Raw genomic sequence first — 22,362 nt, forward strand, 5'->3', positions numbered from 1 at the left:
TATCGAGAACTCAAAATGAGCACTACCTTTATCACGATTTGGAGAGCGGCCTTGTCATATTTATAAAGTCATTTCGTTTAACTTATGTCGTGGAAGAGCATTTAAGTATTAACGAAACGTTTGGTCCGCACTGCCGCGAGCTTTTTCTAAAAACAATTTTGAACGTAATTATTTCGTTTAATTTATATGTTCTAGGGATCAATCGCCCCTGGCCAAGGCGTGCTTTTTGATCGTAAGGACAAAGAGCCATTCTCGTGGGATATAGGAACATCAAAAATAATTAACTGTTTATTGTTTTTTTTTGTCTACAAGACATATATACCAATTTTTCGTCAATTAATGATTTGAAATACTAATTACAGGTGTTTTCAAACAATACTTGCCAGAAAAGATTCAAACATATGTATGTTTGATAAAATCAACAAGCCTTTGTGGAAAAGCATAAATTAATATTAAAAACATATTACAACAGATATAAAGAACATTTAACTAACTAAAACTAACTAACTAACCATCACGCCATTTCCCAGAGGGGTAGGCAGAGAGGATAGAACGCCACACCACTCTGTCCTGGCACACTTCCTTTGCTTCCTTCACATTCATACATCTTCTCATGCACGCACGTCGATAGTTCCGACTTTACACATGACCACTTTCAAGAATTTGTTGTACTTGATCATGCCATGTCTTTCTCGGCCTTCCTCGAAAGAACATTTAAGAGAAGGTAATATAGAAGTCTAGGCATCTACAGAGCTTATGACCTGTCAATGGCTGGTTTAAGTGGCCACTTTACACACTGTGTAACATTTACCATTCTGCCCATATTCGAACATCTATATTCCTCCAATTCTTTCATCTGTTGATGTTTGTGAAGTTAAAGAGCTGAAACCTTTATTTATGCGGGTGAGATTTATCTAATTGAATTATTTCACCTGCATACTAGGCAACGCCTGTAAATGTTTTTTTTTCAATTTCTATACTTCTTCATGGACCAGGTGGATTTATCAACAAAATTTTGAGTTTGTCCTAATTTTTGTAGACAAGGACTGGATTCAACTCCCTGGGGAGCTGTTTATATTAACATATTACAACAGAGACTTCTATATTACATTCTCTTAAATGTTCTTCATCTCTGTTGTAATATTTTAATATAAACAGCTCCCCAGGGAGTTGAATCCAGTCCTTGTCTACAAAAATTTGGACAAACTCAAAATATTGTTGAATATTAAAAACTGTTTTAAGGCATTTCTTTTATATTCCTTAAAATATTTTCATCTCTTTCGAAATATTTATCTACTATCATGACGACATTATTAATTAAAGACTAGTGGATAAAGGTATTATATGACAAAAACAAAAAGCGGAGCTATCTGGGTTAAAGTTTTGAACACCAATACAATTATTGATATAATAACACTCTCTTATTCGCTCTCAAAATCGGTTTTCTGCTACTACACACGTATATGAATAAACACTAACATGTCGCCCTAGCCATATAGCCCTTCAGGTACCCCAGCGTCAAGTTATTTGAGGAATTCGAGATCTCAGATATAAGACAATTATATATTTTTAGAATAATAATGTTTGTGCAAGTAAATTATTCTATCAAATCCCAAAAGGAACACTCCCGCACTACCAGAAGTCAAACTAGAGGATGGGTCATGGGGTCTATCACAAACTCTAAATTCTGGCAAAGAAATTTCAGGTTTCTGGGCCCGAAAATATTCAATATGTTACCCAAAGATTGCAAAATCATGACTCGGATTCAATTTTACAAATTTGTAAAAAATTGGTTACTGGATTTGAGTCGAGAAAAATCGGAAAATTTACTAAAAATAAATTCCTAATAAATTAATATTGAATAACTGTTTTGTATATTAACAAGTAGGTAGTAATGTTATTGTTTATTTTTGCATAAAAATGTCTGCCTTAAAGCAGGTTGTACCTAGTTAGGCAGACGGAGAAATCTATTACCTAAGTGTTTATGTAATAGATAAAGTTATTGTTATTTTTGTTAATAAACATTGATTATTATTTTTATTATATATCTACACTTACTCTCATACAAATACACACAAACATATATATACGCACGCTTACATTTAAAAATGTGCCATAATTTAGGTAATAGATTTTTATTTAGAAATTCGCTGATTTGTCTTTAAACTTTATCTTTATTATGTGATAGGTAACATATTTTGCTCCTTACACAAAGCGCTGCGTTGACTTCCGTACTCTGCTCTTATCAAATTATAACGATAACAAGGAGGCAGGTTCTGCGGGAGTTGGCTGATTGTGTCCACACCTACATCCAGATTACACCGCGACTATCGTACAATACATTCGGTTCATTTAAACTCTCATACCAGAAACAGTAATCGCGAAAGGTATCCCGAGTTCAACACGAATTGATAAGGTATCACAGCCGTTACTTTACGCGCTTCGCTACACAATTCTAGCTTCATTCAAATTGATTTTAGCCGGTCATTTACATTTCAAGGCGGATAACTATGATAGATGAAAGTGAGTGATTAAAAAAATGTCCGTTAAAACACATTCTGATTAATACACCGTTAATAAATATTGATCGTCCAGTTCATTAGTCAAATATCTACAAATTACAAGTTTAGAGATACTAAAAAAAATACTTTTGTTACGATCACACGTGTGTTAATATCGAATATTGTCGATTTGTGCTTGGTTTTTTTTTCAACCTTTGTTTAGTGATTACATGCGTTGACAATTTTAGAAATGATTTAAACAATACAACCATTTAAATCTGTTGAAAGTTTTTGCCCTGAAATATATTTGGTGGCATTTTGCAGTCAACTGAGGAGTGCATCAGATAGAGAGGAAAATTTCCCGTAAAATTACAAAGAATTTCGATTCTCCCTACAATTAAGCAAAAAAAACAGTTCGTAAACATCTTTTGTAATTTTGAAGTCCCGAGGTACGAGTCTTGTGTTGACATTTTTTTTATGTATACATTTATAATTTAACAAAAAATTTCAATGATTTTGACCGTTTTTTTTAAAATTATTATTTGGAAAAAATATAGAGAATATTACAACGAAAGACATGTTTAATATACTCGTAGATTTGATACATATATATGTATGTATTAACGTTTTCCATTACGTAAAAGGAAAAATAATTCTTGTGTTCATAGGGAAGTTTGATTGGTATAAATATTTACAATCTAAAAAAAATGTACAGTGTATTCCTGACTGCACTTTTTATTTTGTTTGTTCATCGTAAAAAAAAAATATTCCTCTGTAAGTACAATGATGTTGTACTGTTGTTTTTTTTAATTTTAGAATTAAGATGTTACCAATAATTGTTCCAGGTCTTCGTACTTACGTTTCGTGATGGAAAAACAAAACTAAGTATGTTGTCTTTTTAACTCTTGTGTGGCTGTGATGTCACACTAGTATACATACGATGCAATACTTGATATATCACTCTTATTTTTTTTAATGATTAAATTGTATTTTTGTAATCGTCAAAAAAACATTTTCACACTGGATTTAGAAAGTATTTATTTATTTAACTTTTTGTACATAATGTTATTTGTACATTGGCAGGCTTATTGCCAAATGGCAATTTCTTCCAACCAACCAATAAAATAAAAGTTTTTTTTTTATAATTCAAGTTACAGAACATATTCAATATAAGAAAAAAATATTAAAAAGTTAAAAATATATAAAAATAGAAATAAACGTATTTGTTTATAAATTACCTTAAATCAAAACTATTACTCAATGGAAAAAAGGAAAAAAGAGGAAAGAGGAAAAAGGAAAGGAGAAGAGATTAAGGAAGAGAAAGGAGACGTTTCTTCAGACGTGATTTAAATAGAGATAATGTAGTAACATCTTTGATGGTGGATGGGAGATGATTCCACAGTCGAGCCGCATGGACACTATATGAGTTAGAGAAGAAAGAGGAATTGTGTATGGGTATTAAGAGAGTGCCTTGAGAATGAGAACGAAGAGGTAAACCACGAACTGATAAGCGTTGAAATTTTTCACGCAGGTATATAGGAGCCTTAGGACTATGAAGTACATTGAACAGAAGTGAGAGGGAGTGATAGTCTCTCCGCTGTCTAATTTTGAGCCATTTCAGTTGCCTACGATAATCAGAAATATGGTCATATTTCCTAAGACCAAAAATGTACCTTATGCATGTATTCTGAAGTCGTTCAAATTTATCGAGTTGCTCACAGCTTAAATCAGTAAAATTTGTATAACTATGCTGGATTTTATTACAAAAATACTTATCCTTGCGGTGCGAACAATGAATACGACGCCAATTCAGCAATACATATGTACAAGAGAGAGAACGAAGATAAAACTCATAAGTGATTTTCCGAATGTTTGAGTTTACTGTTTACCATATTGATATGCCATATTTTTGTTTTTTTTATTGTTATTATTATTGTTGTGTTTCTGATCCTATACAATATTTGTGATGATATATTCTTGTGTCCGTGTCAACTAATTTCTCGTCCCAAATCAACATAGGACTTTTAGTTTCATGGAGTTGGGATTACGTATGTCTCAAATAATGTGTAATAAACTGCCTTTAAGTAAATAAATAAATAACAAGGCACACAGAGACGCTGTGGCCGGTGTTTGTGTAAAACAGATTTAATCGGTTATTGACAGGGATAGGAGATGGACGCATGTAAGAAGACCGGCGTATTAATGTTTTTTTTGTTGCTATAACAGGGCTAAATCATACGTTTATTGAAATTATTAAACAATATGTGTTCATGTTTTTATTTCAAATGTCTAAACATTTCTATATTTCGTCTTTTGCTTACAATAACACGATGTTACATCACCGCGCGCAAAGGAATTATCTAATACGGTATTTTAAGAGTTGATAATATGCTAATTCGTATGTCTAAATTCCTTTTTAAATACTATATTTATTTTATTTACATTGTTTCGTTTTTTTCCTAAGATTTGAAGGTGCTCGTGGCTGAGTGATATCTGATGCTTTGATTATTTAAGTCAATAATCGGTGTTATGATTATGTGCCCCCGTTTTAAAGATTTATTCTTAGACCGAGAATTTCTCCGGAGTTAGGTGTAGGTAATGCATAATGCATCGGTTTGAATCAAGAATGTGATTATGGCGCCAAGACGGGATGCCTCTGACCATCGACAAGATGCAACCTAATGCAGTTTATCAGGATCTAACGGATGTCTCCACGCGTATCCGCCACCTTACTAATAATACTCAGCTATTAAGTCCTTGCATATATGTACATAATATATGCGGTACTATATACTACACCATGGTAAAAATAAACCTTCGAACCCGTCTCATAATCGCTCGATATATTCACAATTATTACTCCTTGACTTAAATCAATCCATCAACATTACTGGTAAAAATAAAAAAAAATACCATTGAACCGATAGTTAGGTGTAACATTAAATCAAAATTGCTAATATTTAGTTACATATTATTAATAGGGAAATATCACGTAAGTATTACGAATGCCAATTAAAATATATGAAACGGATTAAGAATAAAAAATTATCCTTTAATAATCAATATGGATATTTTGGAAAAACGTTTTCATATTTTACTTTCCTCCTCATTCCCTTTCCGCACCTAATGGTGCATAGGGCACTGCATTGGTACACCAACTGCAGCGAATATTAATATTTTATTACATGAAGGTAAGACGATCAGTCTTACGCTTCAGGTGCCAGTCCAGGGGCTATGAAATATTCCGGTGTGAAACACCCTTTTAAATAAATATTTTATATCAACCATGCCGGGAACCGAACCCGAGACCTCTTTCATGGTAGGCAAACGCGCTGAACATTCCACCACTAGGCCGACAAATATACAACTTTAATCGACAGTATATAACTTCAAAAAAGGAAATATAAAAAATATGTCACTAGAAAAACTCGACATGATTGGCAATGATAGTTGTGACGTGACGTGACGATGTTCTAAAAAAAATTTAATGTTTGGAACAAAGTTGAAAATGAACATGAACAACAACAACAAAAACAAACCATTACGCCATTTCCTCGTAAGGGTAGGCAGAGAAGATGGAACGCCACAACACTCTATCTTTGCATACAGATCTCGCTTCCTCTACATTCATACGTCTTCTCATGCACGCGCGCCGATGCAAATGCAAAACTAGCAGTTCACAATGAAGTGCTTACTCGGGAGCCAAGTATGGAATTGAAAAAATAGTGAGAAAAATAGGTTAAATACCATCGAAATGCGATCCCTCGGGCGAATGTGTGGTAAAACAATGTATGATAGGTACAGAAAACGAGGAAAACGGAGAAAGACATGGCACGATCAAGTCCATAAAATACTTGAAGATGAAATTGTCAAAAGTAGGAATAATCTAAGAATGTAGAGGAAGCGAGGTATGTATGTAAAGGCAGAGGGATTTGGCGCTCTATCTTCTCTGCCTACCCCTATGGGGAAACGGCGTGATTATTAGTTTTTTTTACATTTGATAGGTAATTAAAAACATATATCTCATTAAAAATTGTATTTACAATCTTTTTTATTTGGCTTTGCTTATTTGAGTATAATTTTATAATAAGACTCTCGCGTATACTTAATGAATTTGTTTATTTTACGTAAATATTCTAACGTGAATTATTTGAAAACAAAATCGTATTTTAGTCCGCTTTCTTAAATAAATATTTGTACATATTTGTCTTCTACAGTTCGATCTGATAGAAATCGCTCTCTAGATTACAAAGTATCCATGCACTACGGTTTTCTTCACCACATTTCTGTACAACTTCACTCCACCGAAAAATAGCGGAACTTTAAAACAATAAAATGTCGTCACGATGGCAGACTTATATTATTATCTGTCGTAATTGGCAATCCGAAACGCAGCAGGAAATAGTCTATTTACATTAACAGTACGCAGAAACCTGAACTCTTACTCCTGCATTACGTCTTCTCTCGTTTACCGCTAGACATGGTGCATAGAGCACTCAATACTCTCAATCTGTTCATCTTCTCAAATATACTAGAAACTTTTAGAAACCATATCTCAATTATAATTTTTATTATTTTTTTGTATTAGTTTTATTTTTTTATCAAACCCAAGACCTCTTGCATGGTAAGCAAACGCGCTGACTATTACACCACAATGCCGACAAATGTATGTAACTAAATTTGTATAATTCTATTAATGTTGATTTAATGATTCTCACACTAACACACATGAACACTTACTCCCACACAAATATACATAAATACACCCTTTTGTTACAATATGTGAGTTTGTCCAAATGTTTTTAGACAAAAGACTGGATTTCACCCCCTCGGGAGTTATTAAGATTAACAAATTACAACAGGGATGGAGAATACCTTAAATAAGGGAATATGGAAGTCTAGGCATTTACAAAGCTTATGACCTATCGTTGGCTGGTTTAATTGGCTTGAAGTGTTTGAACATCCATATTTCTTAAATTCTTCCATTTGTTGATTTTAGTGAAGTCAAAGAGCTGAAACCTTTATTGTTGAAATAAAGATTATGTTGTTCTCCATCCCTGTTGTAATTTGTTAACAACCTTTTGTTGTAACATAATTTAATAATATGTATGATTCTTATTTAGAAACTTTGCTGGTCTGTCTTTAAACCGTATTTTAAAAAAATGTTATTTGACCATTGTCGACTGTTTGTTACTAAATAAATAAATAATTTGTATTTTAATATTAAAATCGGTTTATTTTTTATGTTCTTTGAAATTTTATTATTTATACTTTGTTTAACTGGATTGTTATTCTATTGCATCACGTGTTATTAGAATATAATTCATTTTACCAATTTTTATTTGTTATTTATTTAAGCTTAACACGGGTACATCCAAAAAAGCCCAATTAATTTCATGAATATGTAAACGAGTGTAATTTTGAATGAATAAATGAATACTTTGTTTCATTTTTTACTTTTTGCCTACGAATTAGAGCGATATGTCAAAAAAATTAAGTTTTAAGTTGCATTACCCATTTGAATAAATATTAAACAAAGAATGGGGCATAAAGCAACATTTAATATTAATAAATATACTAGATTTTTTTTTTATCAATATTCCTACAGAGATGACGTAGATTTTTTTTTTTTTTTTTTTTCAAATTCAGGATTATCGATATCGAAGTAAATATACTAGAATTACAGATTTATATAAAATAACAAATATCCTCAATTTATGTGAATTTATTTACCCAGAAAATCTATAGATTATATTTCAGATTAAAACCAATGAAATATAGACGAATATTTAATTAAATTCGAACGACACTCAAAAAATGTAAGAGCATAAAATAATTTAACTAATGAACAACCTAGGACTAACAGAAAAAAAACAGTTTTGTATATACAACGATAAAATTCCACAATTCACTTTTAACAGACTAAAATATATACAAAACATTAACATACTTTAAAAACACATTGTAAACTGATTTTACAGCCCCTGTGACGAGTGATATGTGAATGCTTTATTTTATCTACTTTAAATAGTGTCATAATGTATATTTTTGCAGATTGGGAATATATTGTACCAATAAAATGTGTAATACTCGGATAATGTAAATAAATACTGAAATAATTATGTTTAAAAGGCACTCTTTTAAAATTCTTAAAATATATAACTTTAGAAAAAGATTTTTTCTTTTTAAACAGATGTTTTCACAGGGAAATAAATAAACTTAACAATCTCTCAGGTCTATATTATTAAAACGCCATTTTTCGAAACTAGAATTTCTAGGTGTAGCTTTATTGAACTGAGCCGTCGATATATGTATTATTTATGTGAACATTTGTATTTCTTTATACAACATATTAAATAAATAAACAATGTACGATTGAGATTATATTATGTAAGTTTTATTAAATATAATATCGAATGTCGAATTTTACGGCATCATAATCAATGGCATTTTTATTTCAAGAAAGTTATTTTATTTTTTGTATCATGTTTTGCTAAATTAAGTATTCGTCAATTTGAATCATTCGGTACTTTCCGCTATTTTCATTTATTTTTTGTTCCAATTAATATCACTAAAGTAATATGATATTAATATTTCGGTAGTGCGATGGCAAAAGGGTATATCAGAAACTTTTTCAAAAACAGACTCTTTCATATGACCAAAGGATTTATTTCTCTAGAGCTTCTTTCAAAGTGGCCATATTTAAATATGGGGTCCATCTGTTCTTTTTACAATTTAATGTGACAGAAATAATTACTTGCTGGTCCTGTACTGTTTAAAAGTGTCAAATATACCCTTTCGAGATCCAACTACCGATTTTGGAAATGTTGCAATTGATGAAAATGTTTATTTTCGGGAATATTTCGGCCTCTGATAGGTTGTTTTAATCGTCAGTTTCTGAGCAAAGAATGTTTTTAGTTTATTATTAATTATATTTTTCTAAGTTTACGAGTACTATCAGTATTTAACACCTTTACGTACATTTTTTTTTAAACGTGTTATAAGTTTTCTTTGAGCGACGAAGATTTTATTTGCATTTTGTACTTATTAAGTATATTGGCATATGTTTAATGAATCGGGAAATTAAAAATATATACGTAGATAATATTATCGATACCCTAGGGAATAAAACACAGGAGTCCATTTTTTTCCGTTTTGAAGTTAAAAACGCAGAAATTATTTCTATAATCTCTTTTATACATGAATCCGAAATTCACTTACGTTGAAAAAATGTTTTTTTGAGTTGAAATAAAAATCTGAAGTCTAATTTGTTTTATTGCAAAAACATCAAGAGTTCCAGATACACTATTTTAATATGTAATATTATAATAAAAGAAAAACATTATTTTACATCGCAATAGGTTCTTGTAGGTTGAAAATATCTCATTTGGTTAAAAAATTATGATGTTTGGGAAATCACGCAATCACAAAATCTTCTTTCCTGAACATCTCGTTGTGTGACGATGTAAATGTGACTCCCGTGGTTTAAGGTACATATTTAATGTCGAAATTTAACAAATTGTTTTTGATTTATTATAGTAATTGCAAATCCACAAACAATAAAAATTACCCGAATGAATCATCAAACATGGTTGTATTGTAACAATAAAAATTATATGGGGGTTATTAAGTATCAGCGATGCAATCTTACCTTTTATACGGATTCGCATGAGAATGGCAGAAACCCCATGGCCTAACAACAAAAAATAAAAACACCACTCCTTTTCGCCGTTATATCGGGCCAGTGAACAACCCGACCCGGCTGCCGAATCTCGGACACAGAAAAATTAATCACAATTATCAACCGAATCACTTAACTTGGAAATATTTTCACTCGCGATGTTTACGTACGTGAGGGAGAGTGCACGTGCGTTGTGGCGGATGGAAACCCGCGCGATACGACCACTCCGGTGGAAGGCAGCGGCCTGACTGATTTCCTCAAGAGTCGCGTGTGTGCTGTCAACTATCTGATCGGGACCGAGAAGCTGCTCGGCTGCTCGCTGTTTGCTGTTTGCTGTTCGCTGCTTCCCTCCTCTAGACAGGGCCGTCATTAGAATTTATCCACTATCAGTCGGTGCAAGACAAAAGTCGCGAGTCATCATAACGATAAAAGAACCAATAAAATGCATCTTTTTGGAACGAATTTTCTATGTTTTCTATATTTTTGGAAAATGTTACTTTCACAGTAAAAGAGAATATTTAAAATTGAACGGAAAATTACATTATTTTTGTTTCATTTCTGTACTAACTAAATTGACTTTTAATTTTTTTTTATTGCGGTAAAAAAAATTGAGTGAAAATATCTAAGATTATTGTTAAAACAATTGTTGCGTTTTTGTCAAAAAGAACTAAATTGGTAGCGTAACTTAAACAATTATTTAACTAGCTTAGCTTTTTGTGGTGCGACTGGCCTCGCCATTTTTTTACCATTGGCGCTGCGCTGGTGCTGAAACCTGCAAAGCATAATATATAATTTATTGGACTATTTAATTTATTAATTTTTAAGTTCGTTCGTGACAAAAATTTATTTAGTCCGTTTAAAATGCTTTCGTTTTCCTGGTGGTAAATACTTTATTTATTACTTACGTAACTTCGGTAATTTTTCAAAATTAGAGTATTATTAAAACTGCAAACTGCTTAAGAAAGAACGAAACGGAAAACCGACCAATGAGGAACTTCAGCCCTACGGGAAATTGGATACAATAAATGTTTTCTTGCGCGCGGTAAAAGTTGGAGCATTAACTTGTTTGTCAACGTTTCCTGAAAATGTACGAAAAAAAAAAAACTATTTTAATAAAAACGAACTACTTTGAATGTCGTCACTGGTTCATATGAATCAACCCATGATATGAGAGTTATGGAAGACTTCCGGTTTGCTTGCCGTGGATGAACCAGTGGGAAGAACTGATCGAGAATAACCGAAAAAGAACCTTTGACGTCATTCTTGGAGTTATATCAGATATACAAAACTTATTAAGAAAACTAAAACTTATTAGCGCTGATAATACGACATACAAAAATTCAAATATTTTTTTTTGCTTAATTTAATAGTCTATTAACAATTTTTTTTTTTTTTTAAACCACTGTGATTCCTCATTGAAATACATTTTTTAGATTCCCTTAGGGATATTAAGTATTATATTCCGATGAAAATGCAGAGATTTTTATTTACAGCTTCTAAATAAGTTTTTATATTATATGTGTTTTTGCACCTCAGTATCATAGCAGTAATCATGTTGTACCTAAATCCTTTTATTGGATATTATCCTAATAAATTTTGTAATGTATATTGTTTTGATGATGTATATCCGTAAACTTAAGGTACAGATGAGAACTAATAGGCTTGATTCAGAATAACAGAGAATAAACGTTTTGTCTCTTTTCTTCCTCTTAATCATGAAACCAAATGCAATTTTCCACTCCTTATCAATTTCTTTCTTTTCCTTCCCACTATCTCCTTGTTTTGTCCATATTTCTTTATTTTAATATTTAGTATATATATTTTTTTTATTATTATTTATTTCGAATACAAACAGATGTATAGGTTAAATTAATATTTTTTTTAAAAAACATTTTTAAAAAAAATTAATATTTAGTATTTATATATTTTTTTTATTATATATTTCGAATACAAATAGATGTATGGGTTAAATTAATATTTTTTTAAAAAACTATATAAAATGTATTCATAGTAGGGCCTGCCATCCAATTATATGTATTCACTAAATAATAAGTTTAAACTATATAAATAATAAATATACTATACGTTAAAATAAGATAAATATGGACAAAACAAGGAGATAGTGGAAAGGAAAAGAAGGAAATTATTAATTATATAGTTTAAACTTTCAACCGTCGTCGCGTTATTGCAGTATAATTTAAGTTACTGCATCGTTGACGATTTTGTAAATAATCGCTAAAAGTAAATGCGCAAAAATGTCCATAAATATATTATTATTTGCTTGTCTTTGGAGGAGTTATGTGTAATATGTTATTTTAATAAAAAAGGTAAATGGTTATCATCATCATCATCATCGTCATCATTCCCTTTCCGCACCTAATGGTGCATAGGGCACTGCATTGGTGGACCAATCGCAGCGTATCTTGATCATTTTTGTTACATGAAGGTAAGGTGATCAGTCTTACGCTTCAGGCACCAGTCTAGGGACTATGAAATATTCGAGTGTAAAAACACCCTTTTAAATAATATTTCATATTAACCATGTCGGGAATCGAACCCAAGACCTCTTGCATAGTAGGCAAATGCGCTGACCATTACACCGCGAGGCCAAAACGGTTATCACGGATATAATATGTTTATGTTTTTCATTCTTTATTTCCATTCTTAATTTTTGATTACTCTTACAAATTTTCTTCATTTTTAATATTATTTCCATCTGTAAATACTCACTACAAACTACAAACCTTAAAATATCTTTTTTTCACTTAAATTTTAATTTTTAAACAACTTTCATTTATGTTTTCTTTTTCCTTCTCTTTTTTATACTTTCATAATTAACCTTACATATAATTGCTTTTTAATATGGAAACTTCACTGGTCCATTAGAATTAAGTCTAATTGTGTAAAATATTAAACTTTGTAACTGTACTGTATGTTTCCTGAATAAAAGAAAAAAAAAAAAAAAAAAATTCGAAATATGCACATGTTCAAGTTTGTTAGTTATGTACACATTTTGTAAAAGTCTGGCCCTGGTTCTTGCCATCTTGCTTCAACGCGAGCTTCAGGCTGCATTTCACCGTTGGACCGATTTCCCTGGCGATGGTGGTTCAGTAACATGGTTGCCAATCAAATGCAATTACGCTATCACAAGGTGTGCTGTTTTGTCAGGTCAGTTCTACGCATTCGTACTTGGGAGGTCAATGCTGATACCGAAACGCTCTAAGGGTCAGTTCTATAAACTAAACGTCACAGTTAACACCTTTATTTTTTTATCTCCGGGACCTCCGCGTACCGGCTCAAATACATTTAAAATAAATTAAAACAAATTTTAAATATTTTAAATCGGGTTGTGGTCGTTTGGCTAGTGTCTTCGACTCACGGACCAAAGGTCTGTGGTTCGAAACCCACTTTACCCCAACTCGATTCCCATTTTCTAATAGTGAGTTATTTACAACTCGCTGAAAATGGCCCTCGAAAATTAAATATGTGGGTAAATCATAAGAACTCAAATATTTCTTTTTTTTTATTAAAAAAAAAAAAAACAACTATTTTCGGAAGTTCAAATTTATTTATTTATGTTTTTCTCTTACAAACTATAATTAATAATAAAAATAATGTGACCTCACTGGGGTTACCCGGGCCGAGGACACTTAACAATCTACTTTTTTTAAATGTTTTTACATTTGAGAATAAACAAAGAAGAGTAACTTAATAAACAGAGATAATTTACAAAATATTCAGACAGTTTTAAAAACTAGGTATATATGTACATCTACATTATTTGCATTACAAAACGCACAATAAAAATAACAAAACCTAACATAAGCTATACACTTGTTATTAATTATAAATTAAGTAAAATATAATTAAATTATGAGTTTTCTTACGGCGTACCTACATGGTATTTAAACTAAAATCATTAAAATTAATGTGTCTTATAATATTATCATTATGTAGTGTGGTGCAATTTATATGCGCCTCATTAAACTAATTTATAGGAACAATATTTTGAGTTTGTTCAAATTTTTGTAGACAAGGACTAGATTCAACTCCCTGGGGAGATGTTTATGTTAAAATATTACAACAGAGATGAAGAACATTTTAGATAAGGGAATAGAGAAGTCTAGGCATCTACATGGCTCATGACCTGTCATTGGCTCGTTTAATTGACCACTTTACACACTGTGTAACATTCGCCATTCTGCCCTTATATGAATATCTTTTCTCAAGCCTGGGTGCTCTGTGATGTAATTTACCACTGTAATTAGGCCTCCTGGCCTGTTGTCGTGCAAAAAAAAAATCTTTATTCCTTCAATTCATTAATCTGTTGATATTTGTGAAGTTAAAGAGCTGAAACCTTTATTTATGAGGGTGAGATTCATCTAATTGAATTATTTCACCTACATACCAGGCAACGCCTGATAATCTTATTTTTTAATTTTCTATACTTTTTCACGGACCTTCTATATTACCTTCTTTAAAATGTTCTTCATCTATGTTGTAATATGTTAATATAAACAGTTCCCTAGGAAATTGAATCCAGTCCTTGTCTACAAAAATTTGGAGAAACTCAAAACATTGTCGATAAATTCACCTGGTCCATGAAGAACTATAGAAATTGAAAAAATATTATTTTTAGGCGTTGTCTACTATATAGGTGAAATAATTCAATTAGATAAATCTCACCCGCATTAATAAAGATTTCAGCTCTTTAACTTCACAAACATCAACAGATGAAAGAATTTACGGAATATAGATGTTTAAATATGGGCAAAATGGTGAATGTTAAACATCATATAAAGTGGCCACTTAAACCAGCCAATGATAGGTCATAAGCCCTGTAGATGCCTAGACTTCTATATTATCTTATCTAAAATGTTCTTTATCTCTGTGGTACTTTATAGGAATTCAGTGTATTTTGTACTAATTTTACTTTAAATGAAGATGTGTATCGTCGTTGTACATCAAATATGGGCCGGGCCATGTGAATCGGAGCACATTCTGACAAAATCATCAAAATGCGACTTTTTGGCAAAAAGTAATTAATATTTTAAATAAATATATTACTTTATTGAAAAACACTATATTTTTCCAACTTCGTCCATACACAGAAGTGTTATTGTCGGTTCAGTTTTTTTTTTTAAATCGTTTTTATCGATTTTCTCAGAATGTTCTCCGAGTCACATGGCCCATATTTGATATGCAACGACGATATATAATTAATGTATCTAAAGAGATTTAACTTTAATTACATAATGTAGTGTCATATTTTATTCATTTCAATCAAACAAATTGTGGCTGCTTGTAAATCGGAAATTAAGTGGCACATAAATATAACTATTATTCAATCTTCGATATGTTCTTTAAATTTTACAAGAGGTACTCTTACATTTACAAAGTCAAAACCTTTTTTGTTTTAACTTAAACAACACGGAAAAACTGCACAATAATTAAAATGCACCAGTTAGATTATAGTAATATTTTATTATTGATTTATTGTATGAAACAAATAACATTGTCGGAACTGAAGTTAACATATATTTTTAAAGAATTTACGTTCCATTACATAATTATCCTTGTAGGATTCTCTCTCAGCCTGATAAAAAAACAGTTATATTTTTTCGAACCATTATAACGGTTTCAACCATTTTGGTAGCGTGTGAATAATAATTGCAGTAGGTAACTTTTTGCGGATGCTTGCCTAAAACTAAATTCTGAGAATTCATTTTTTGTCATCATATTGTTATGTAATCATAATTATTTCTTAATAATATCAGATCTCAACATTACATACATACATTTAAAGTTCATGTTGTCAAAAACTACTGATTGATAATAGAAACATAATATGTTAAAATAAAACAAAAAACTAAAAAATATATTTATACGTATTATGACAGAGATTAAGATCACTTTATTTATTTATTTTTGCTTTGTAAACTTAGTTCATAACATCTTAAGAACTAAAATAAACTTTTAATAACATTTTTTTTTAAATATCAAAATTTCTCAATGGCATATTTTTACAATTTAATTTTAAATATTCCAATCTTTTCAATCTCGATTATTTCTTCAGAAACTCATTGTACAGCTTTAATCCTTTGTACAGTGAGTTTTGAGATTCTGTTTTTTTCTTCATTGGTAATCTTATCTTTTTTTTATCCCTTGTTTCATATGTATGACATTGTTGGTTAAATTTTATTATTGTTTTTATTTTATTTATCCCCTTTATTATTTCATGCATAAAAAATGCTACATTCTATTTAATTTGCTGCTTTACCGTGAGCAAGCCAATTTCTTTGTGCATTCTTTCTACATCAGAATATATAGAAGGGAATGTAGAAGTCTAGACATTTACAATGCTTGCGACCTGTCATTGGCTGATTTAAGTGGATAATTAACACTAACATTCACCATTCTACTTACGTTTGAACATTGAATCCAGTTCTTGTCTACAGGGATTTGAATAAACTCAAAATATTATAAAACTATGTTACATTATTTAAAAAAACGTTACGCGAAGAATTAAAATATACCATCCTTTTGAGTAGGTAGGAATACATTGCTTTAAGGCAATAAACCCGCCCTTACACATTATTCGTATTTGTAAACTACGTAATATACGTAGATTAAGTGTTTGAATAAAATAAATAAATAAAATCATGCTCTTTCCTTCTTTGGGCTACGCAAAGTAAACAGAAATTAATGCCACAATACTGGTATAATAGTACATCTTCATATTTTTCTTCCTTTTCCATATACACTCGCATGTAGATATCACCAGACGCCTCCGGGAGGCCAGCTGGCATTCTCGCCTTCCCCCACATCAGTCCCGCGTCTTTTAAGGCAGGGTTATATCGTGTTGTGGAGTGGTGTGTTGGGGAGCTATAGGGAGCTAGCGCGTACCACTTACATGTATTTTATTTGGTTACAATAGCAAAATACCACGTACTACTAATACCACTGAATAGATAATATACTATATCTGTGACTAATACAGATAAAAATATATGAAGTGGATTTGGAATAATTAATTGTAATTTCAAAATCATACGGATATTGTGGAGAAATGTTTTCATATTTAAATGTAAAAAAGAAATTTAATAAAAATAAGTTGCTAGAAAAACGCGACGTGTTTGACCTTGGTTGTTCTGACGTTAAGATTAGTGATAATGTTCCAAACAAATTTCAGGAACATAAATGTCAGGAACGTATAAACATGAATTGAGACGTATTAGGGGCGTGGCCAATGGAATGAACGTTTTTGCGGGAATTCAGAATTAAAAATTTAAAAATATTTTTATTTATTATTATTTTTTATTTAAAATAATAAAGGAAGAACAAAAAGCAAGTTGATATAAAAAATATTCCAAAAAGAAACAAAATGAATATAAATATGCACATTAGGGTGGGCCGATAATTTTTCATATGAAAGGGTTCTAAAAAGTTGCCTTTTGGATTACTCGGAATGCAAAAAATATCAAAAAAAAATTCCAACGCTACTTTTGACCCTCAACCAGAGTTTGAAATTTTCGAAAAAGTCGATTTTCTGCGACAAACCATCTGTCATTTCGTATTTAAGTAAGAAAGTTAGTCCAATTAAATTTTATTATGTGCATTAAACCTTATTAAATAAGCATTGAAGGGTGTGAGTGGTACTTCATTTTGTAATAAATGGGAAGCATCGTTTTAATGAGCCGTTGTTTTCGTCAATATTCGCCAGGTGCTCAATGGAGTCAGTTCCGCGGAGTGTAAACTTTTTGCATTTCAGTAGTTTTAAAATGTGTTCGAATTTTCGATGTGATTTAGTTAATTCTTTTCTAAAAAAAATCATTTTAGACGAGTAGATAATTAACAAATTTTTCAGACAGTGATGAACTTCAAACCTCAGTTGAGGGCCAACAGCAGTATGGAATTTTTTTTAAAAATAATTTTTACGTTCAGTGTGATCCAAAATTAACTTTTTAGACCCCTTTCACTTTGATGTCTAAAAAAATAAAAAACTTCATAGATCATCGGCCCACTCTTACGGACATACAACAAACATACATACATACATACATAAATATACAAACACACACACATTTATATATATATGCATACAAACATATAATAAATAGACACTTTATTTATAAACTAGCTACATCTAAGATAAAGCGAATATTGCGCTACCCTCACAATTTAAAAAAAATTGATAACAAATTACGGTCTACAAATATACGAGTATTTATAGGAATGTGAGATGCCAGGAAGGCAACAACATACGAATTGAAATGCCATCAGTTACGCGCTTATGACTTGTCTGTTTAATTTTAATCGTACGTCATCGGTACCCAGTTATTTAGTTCATCTGTAACGCAGCAAAAATTTATAGTCCCTTTCTACTAATTATTGAAACGCAAAACAATTTGAGTCATTATGAAATATAAGTCGTGGAATATTCATATGAGAGTGAAAGCAAGATACATATAATTATAGATTGACATTGGAAAACACACAACCGCAGATCGCCTCCCAATGATTCACACATTGTGTAACATCCTTTACCGGATTGATCACAACGTAACACTTATTTGTTATTCATCTCACCAGATATTTCAACCGAGATAGAAAACCTTTTCTGAAAATATATTTATATTCTATTTCGCAATTCTGTATTCTTGCGTTTTCCTTTTCTGTCCGCCCCTCCTTTTCTGTTCACAATAAAGTTCTGGTGCCGACCCCTATTTATATATGGGAGCAAAGTGTGGAATTAGAAAAAAACTAGGATGGAAATACGTTGAATGCTGTCAAATGCGGTCTCTCAGGCGAATATGTGGTAAAACTATGTACGATAGATGCACAAATGTCAAAATAAACAAAAAAAAATGCTTCCTTTGTTTTTTTTTATTAATTTAACTATTTATACAAATATATTCGTACATTAGCGGGCTCGTTGCTTAATAGCAAATTTCTTTTAACCACCCTATAATGGTGTTATTTCGATAATTTATGCTTCAAACAATAAGTGTTAATAAATTAATAAACATCGATACTAGTCTTCAGTGGAAAAGGGGAATAAAGAGAAAGAAAAATTGTAGAGATTAAGGAAGAGAAATGATATGGTTCTTCAAGCGTGTTTTTAACAGATCTACTATTGAAAAAAGTAGGCTGAATGCTGTCGAAATGCGATCTCTCAGGCGAATGTGTGATAAAACTGTATACGATGGATGCACAAATGTTGAGATCCGTACATTATGCAAGGCTGAGACAAGCATTATCGACAAAATCAAGAAAGGAGCTCTGCGCTGGTTTGGACATGTAGAACGAATGGACAGCGAAAGAACGGCTAAGAATATTTACAATGCGAATGTTGATGGATGCAGAAATAGAGGAAGACCGAGAAAGACATGGCATGACCAAATCCAACAAATACTTAAAGATGGACATGTCAAAAGTCGGAATAATCGGCGCGCGTGCATGAGAAGATGTATGAATGTAGAGAAAGCGAGATCTGTATGCAAAGATGGAGTGTTGTGGCGTTCTATCCTCTGTGCCTACCCTTACGGGGAAACGGCGTGATGGTTTGTTTGTTTGTTTGTTTGTACTATAGAAACACTTTTGATAGAGGGTAGGAGATAACTCTACAGCCGAGCCGCATGAACACCATATGAGTTAGAAAAGATGAAATAATTATTCACTAATTCTAGGAAGGAGTACTGCGCGACAGGCAAAACCAACATATGGTTAAAAGCCCTGCCAATGCCTAGACTTCCATATTTCTTTATCTAAAATGATCTTCATCTCTGTTGTGATATTTTAACTAAGAATCATTTGCGGTGTGGTATTCTGTGAAAAACTTTCTCTTCGAAAATAATTAATTGGATTAAGTATATTATTATTTATACCTGGGCACAATACTCCTTCAGGTCGACTCTCAGAATTGTAACAACGGAATCGTGGAATTCCAGTTCGATTATTCCGATTCTTCATTTATTTCATGGTTATTTTAATCCTCTGAATCGAAGCCTATTGGGCATAGAAATAAATTCACGATCTGTGCCTGTCGTCCGCAGTCATATTGTTAAAGATTTACAAGCTCCATTAAAGGGCTTCGTGGTCGAAATGTAGAATAAGAATTCGTCTGACACTTCCCGACCACCAGGTTGCATTTCTGCCTGAACCTGTACGTTGTACATTAAGACCCGAAACGTGAAGATATTTTGACTTTATCGGACGTTTGGCCATTCAATTATTCGTCCCTGGTCCTTATAATTATCGGAATTCAGGTCACGTATCACAGTTCTTTAATATTAAATTCGTTCGAACACCGCCGTATGTTTGTAGTCGGCCGAAAAGGACTTTTGTTTAATGTTAAGTGCATCGCCATTGATAATAAAATGTACTGACATAATTACACGATAGAACAATGATTTCAACTTAATTGCATTTAAATATCTATACCTGAACGAGTAAAACACTGGAGTCACATAGAATACAATTTTCAGGAAACAAGATTTCGTAATTGTGCGTTTACCAAAACTTTAAAACTTTTGAACCAAATGAAATAATTTCAATCTATAAAGAACAATATAAAACAATTATATTTTTGGTACTAAGTGTACATGTTAAAATAACGCACGACTACTGATGTTTTTTGCATTAAAACAAAGTAGACTTTCAATTTTTATTTCACCTTAAAAAAGCATTTTTATTACGATAGAAGACATCGGTGTTTGATTCATGTATAAAATAGCTTATTGTGATAATTTTTGCATTTTCAACTTTAAAGCGTCAAAAAGCAGACTCCCATGTTTTATCTTCTAAGGTACAATACAATTTCATAGTCATTATTTCAACTACTCGTATGTATAGTGCGTTCAAATGTTTAATAAGCCCATGTCAATGTGTTAGTGCCTGTCGGTAAACCAAATAAACAGATCATTTTTGCTTTTGTAAGCACTCACATTTGAATGATTAATATAACAGTTTTTACAACAATATTTTGAGTTTATACAATTTTTTTGTGGGCAAGCACTTAATTCAACTCCCCGGAGAGCTGCTAAAATTAACATATTACAACAGAGATGAAGAACATTTTAGAGAAGGTAATATAGAAGTCTAGGCATCTACAGGACTTATGACCTTTCATTGGCTGGTTTAAGTGGCCACTTTACACACTGTGTAACATTCACCATTTTCCCTATATTTGAACATCTATACTTCACAAACAACTACAAACGAACTTCAAAAACATCAACAGATGAAAGAATTGAAGGAATATAGATGTTTAAATATGGGCAGAATGGTGAATGTTACACAGTGTGTGTGAAGTGGCTACTGAAACCAGCCAATGACAGGTCATAAGCCCTGTAGATGCCTAGACTTCTATATTACCTTATCTAAAATGTTTTTCACCTCTGTTGTAATATGTTAACAGATTTTTGTTTCCCAAACATAAAATAGGGTGAATAAAGATTTAAATGGACGAAAAGTGCGTTCAAATTTCATTTTTATTTTTTTATAACGGCCTTAGCCAATTTACGCAGATTACATTCATGTTATTTGAACAAAAAAGAATTTATAAATATGGAAAATAATACTAAAGCTAATGGCAAAAAACAAGGACCGTAAATTAGAACAAAGACAGACAGTAAATTAGAACATAGATAAATAGTCTTACAGTAGCTCAGTTTAGCCATGGCATCTTCCTACACTCTTCTTGACATTAACAAGAGATCTGCAAATCGCAAGAATATCCAGCCCATGAAACTCCAAGTCACTGGAAGAGTTGACTAGTTTATTCTCGATCCAACATAAGATCGACCTGCGTCCGCGCATGTCTCTGTCTCCTCTCCCACCACTAACTTAACACATTTAATACCGATTTCTTGATTCCAGATTATGTTTCTTAAAGTTTTCTTGCTATTATCCTTAGTACTTTTATCTCTGGCGTTCTAAGCAGATTTTTGTTTTTACTGTATCAGCCATCGTCTCTACTGCATACCTCATTGTTAATCTGACACGCATTTTGCATATCTGAACCTTGCTTTCAATCCGCATGTACTTTTTGTGACTATGATATTTCTGAAGCAGATATTGCCGAGGCTTTATTCGCTTGTTCCCTGGAGTATAAGGAAAATTCATGCGTTTGCAAATGAATACGTAAATGATAAAGATATATTTAATATAATAATTTTT

The 22,362-nt window shown here is 31.6% G+C and overlaps 1 protein-coding gene across 1 annotated transcript in view; it reads right to left on the reverse strand.

Moving 5' to 3' along the window:
* Positions 1–10,432, reverse strand: part of Sb (serine proteinase stubble) — a 244,892-nt gene extending 234,460 nt beyond the window's left edge. The window contains exon 1 of the mRNA XM_088229870.1: positions 10,153–10,432. Coding sequence (XP_088085996.1) covers positions 10,153–10,171 — 19 coding nt within the window. The 5' untranslated portion in view covers positions 10,172–10,432. The remainder of the gene's footprint in view (positions 1–10,152) is intronic.
* Between the last annotated feature and the right edge of the window lie 11,930 nt (positions 10,433–22,362).

The sequence above is a fragment of the Micrasema longulum genome, unplaced genomic scaffold, assembly GCF_059751315.1.
Source record: "Micrasema longulum isolate JH-2025_06_02 unplaced genomic scaffold, ASM5975131v1 h1tg000720l, whole genome shotgun sequence".
NCBI classification, from domain to species: Eukaryota; Metazoa; Arthropoda; class Insecta; order Trichoptera; family Brachycentridae; genus Micrasema; species Micrasema longulum.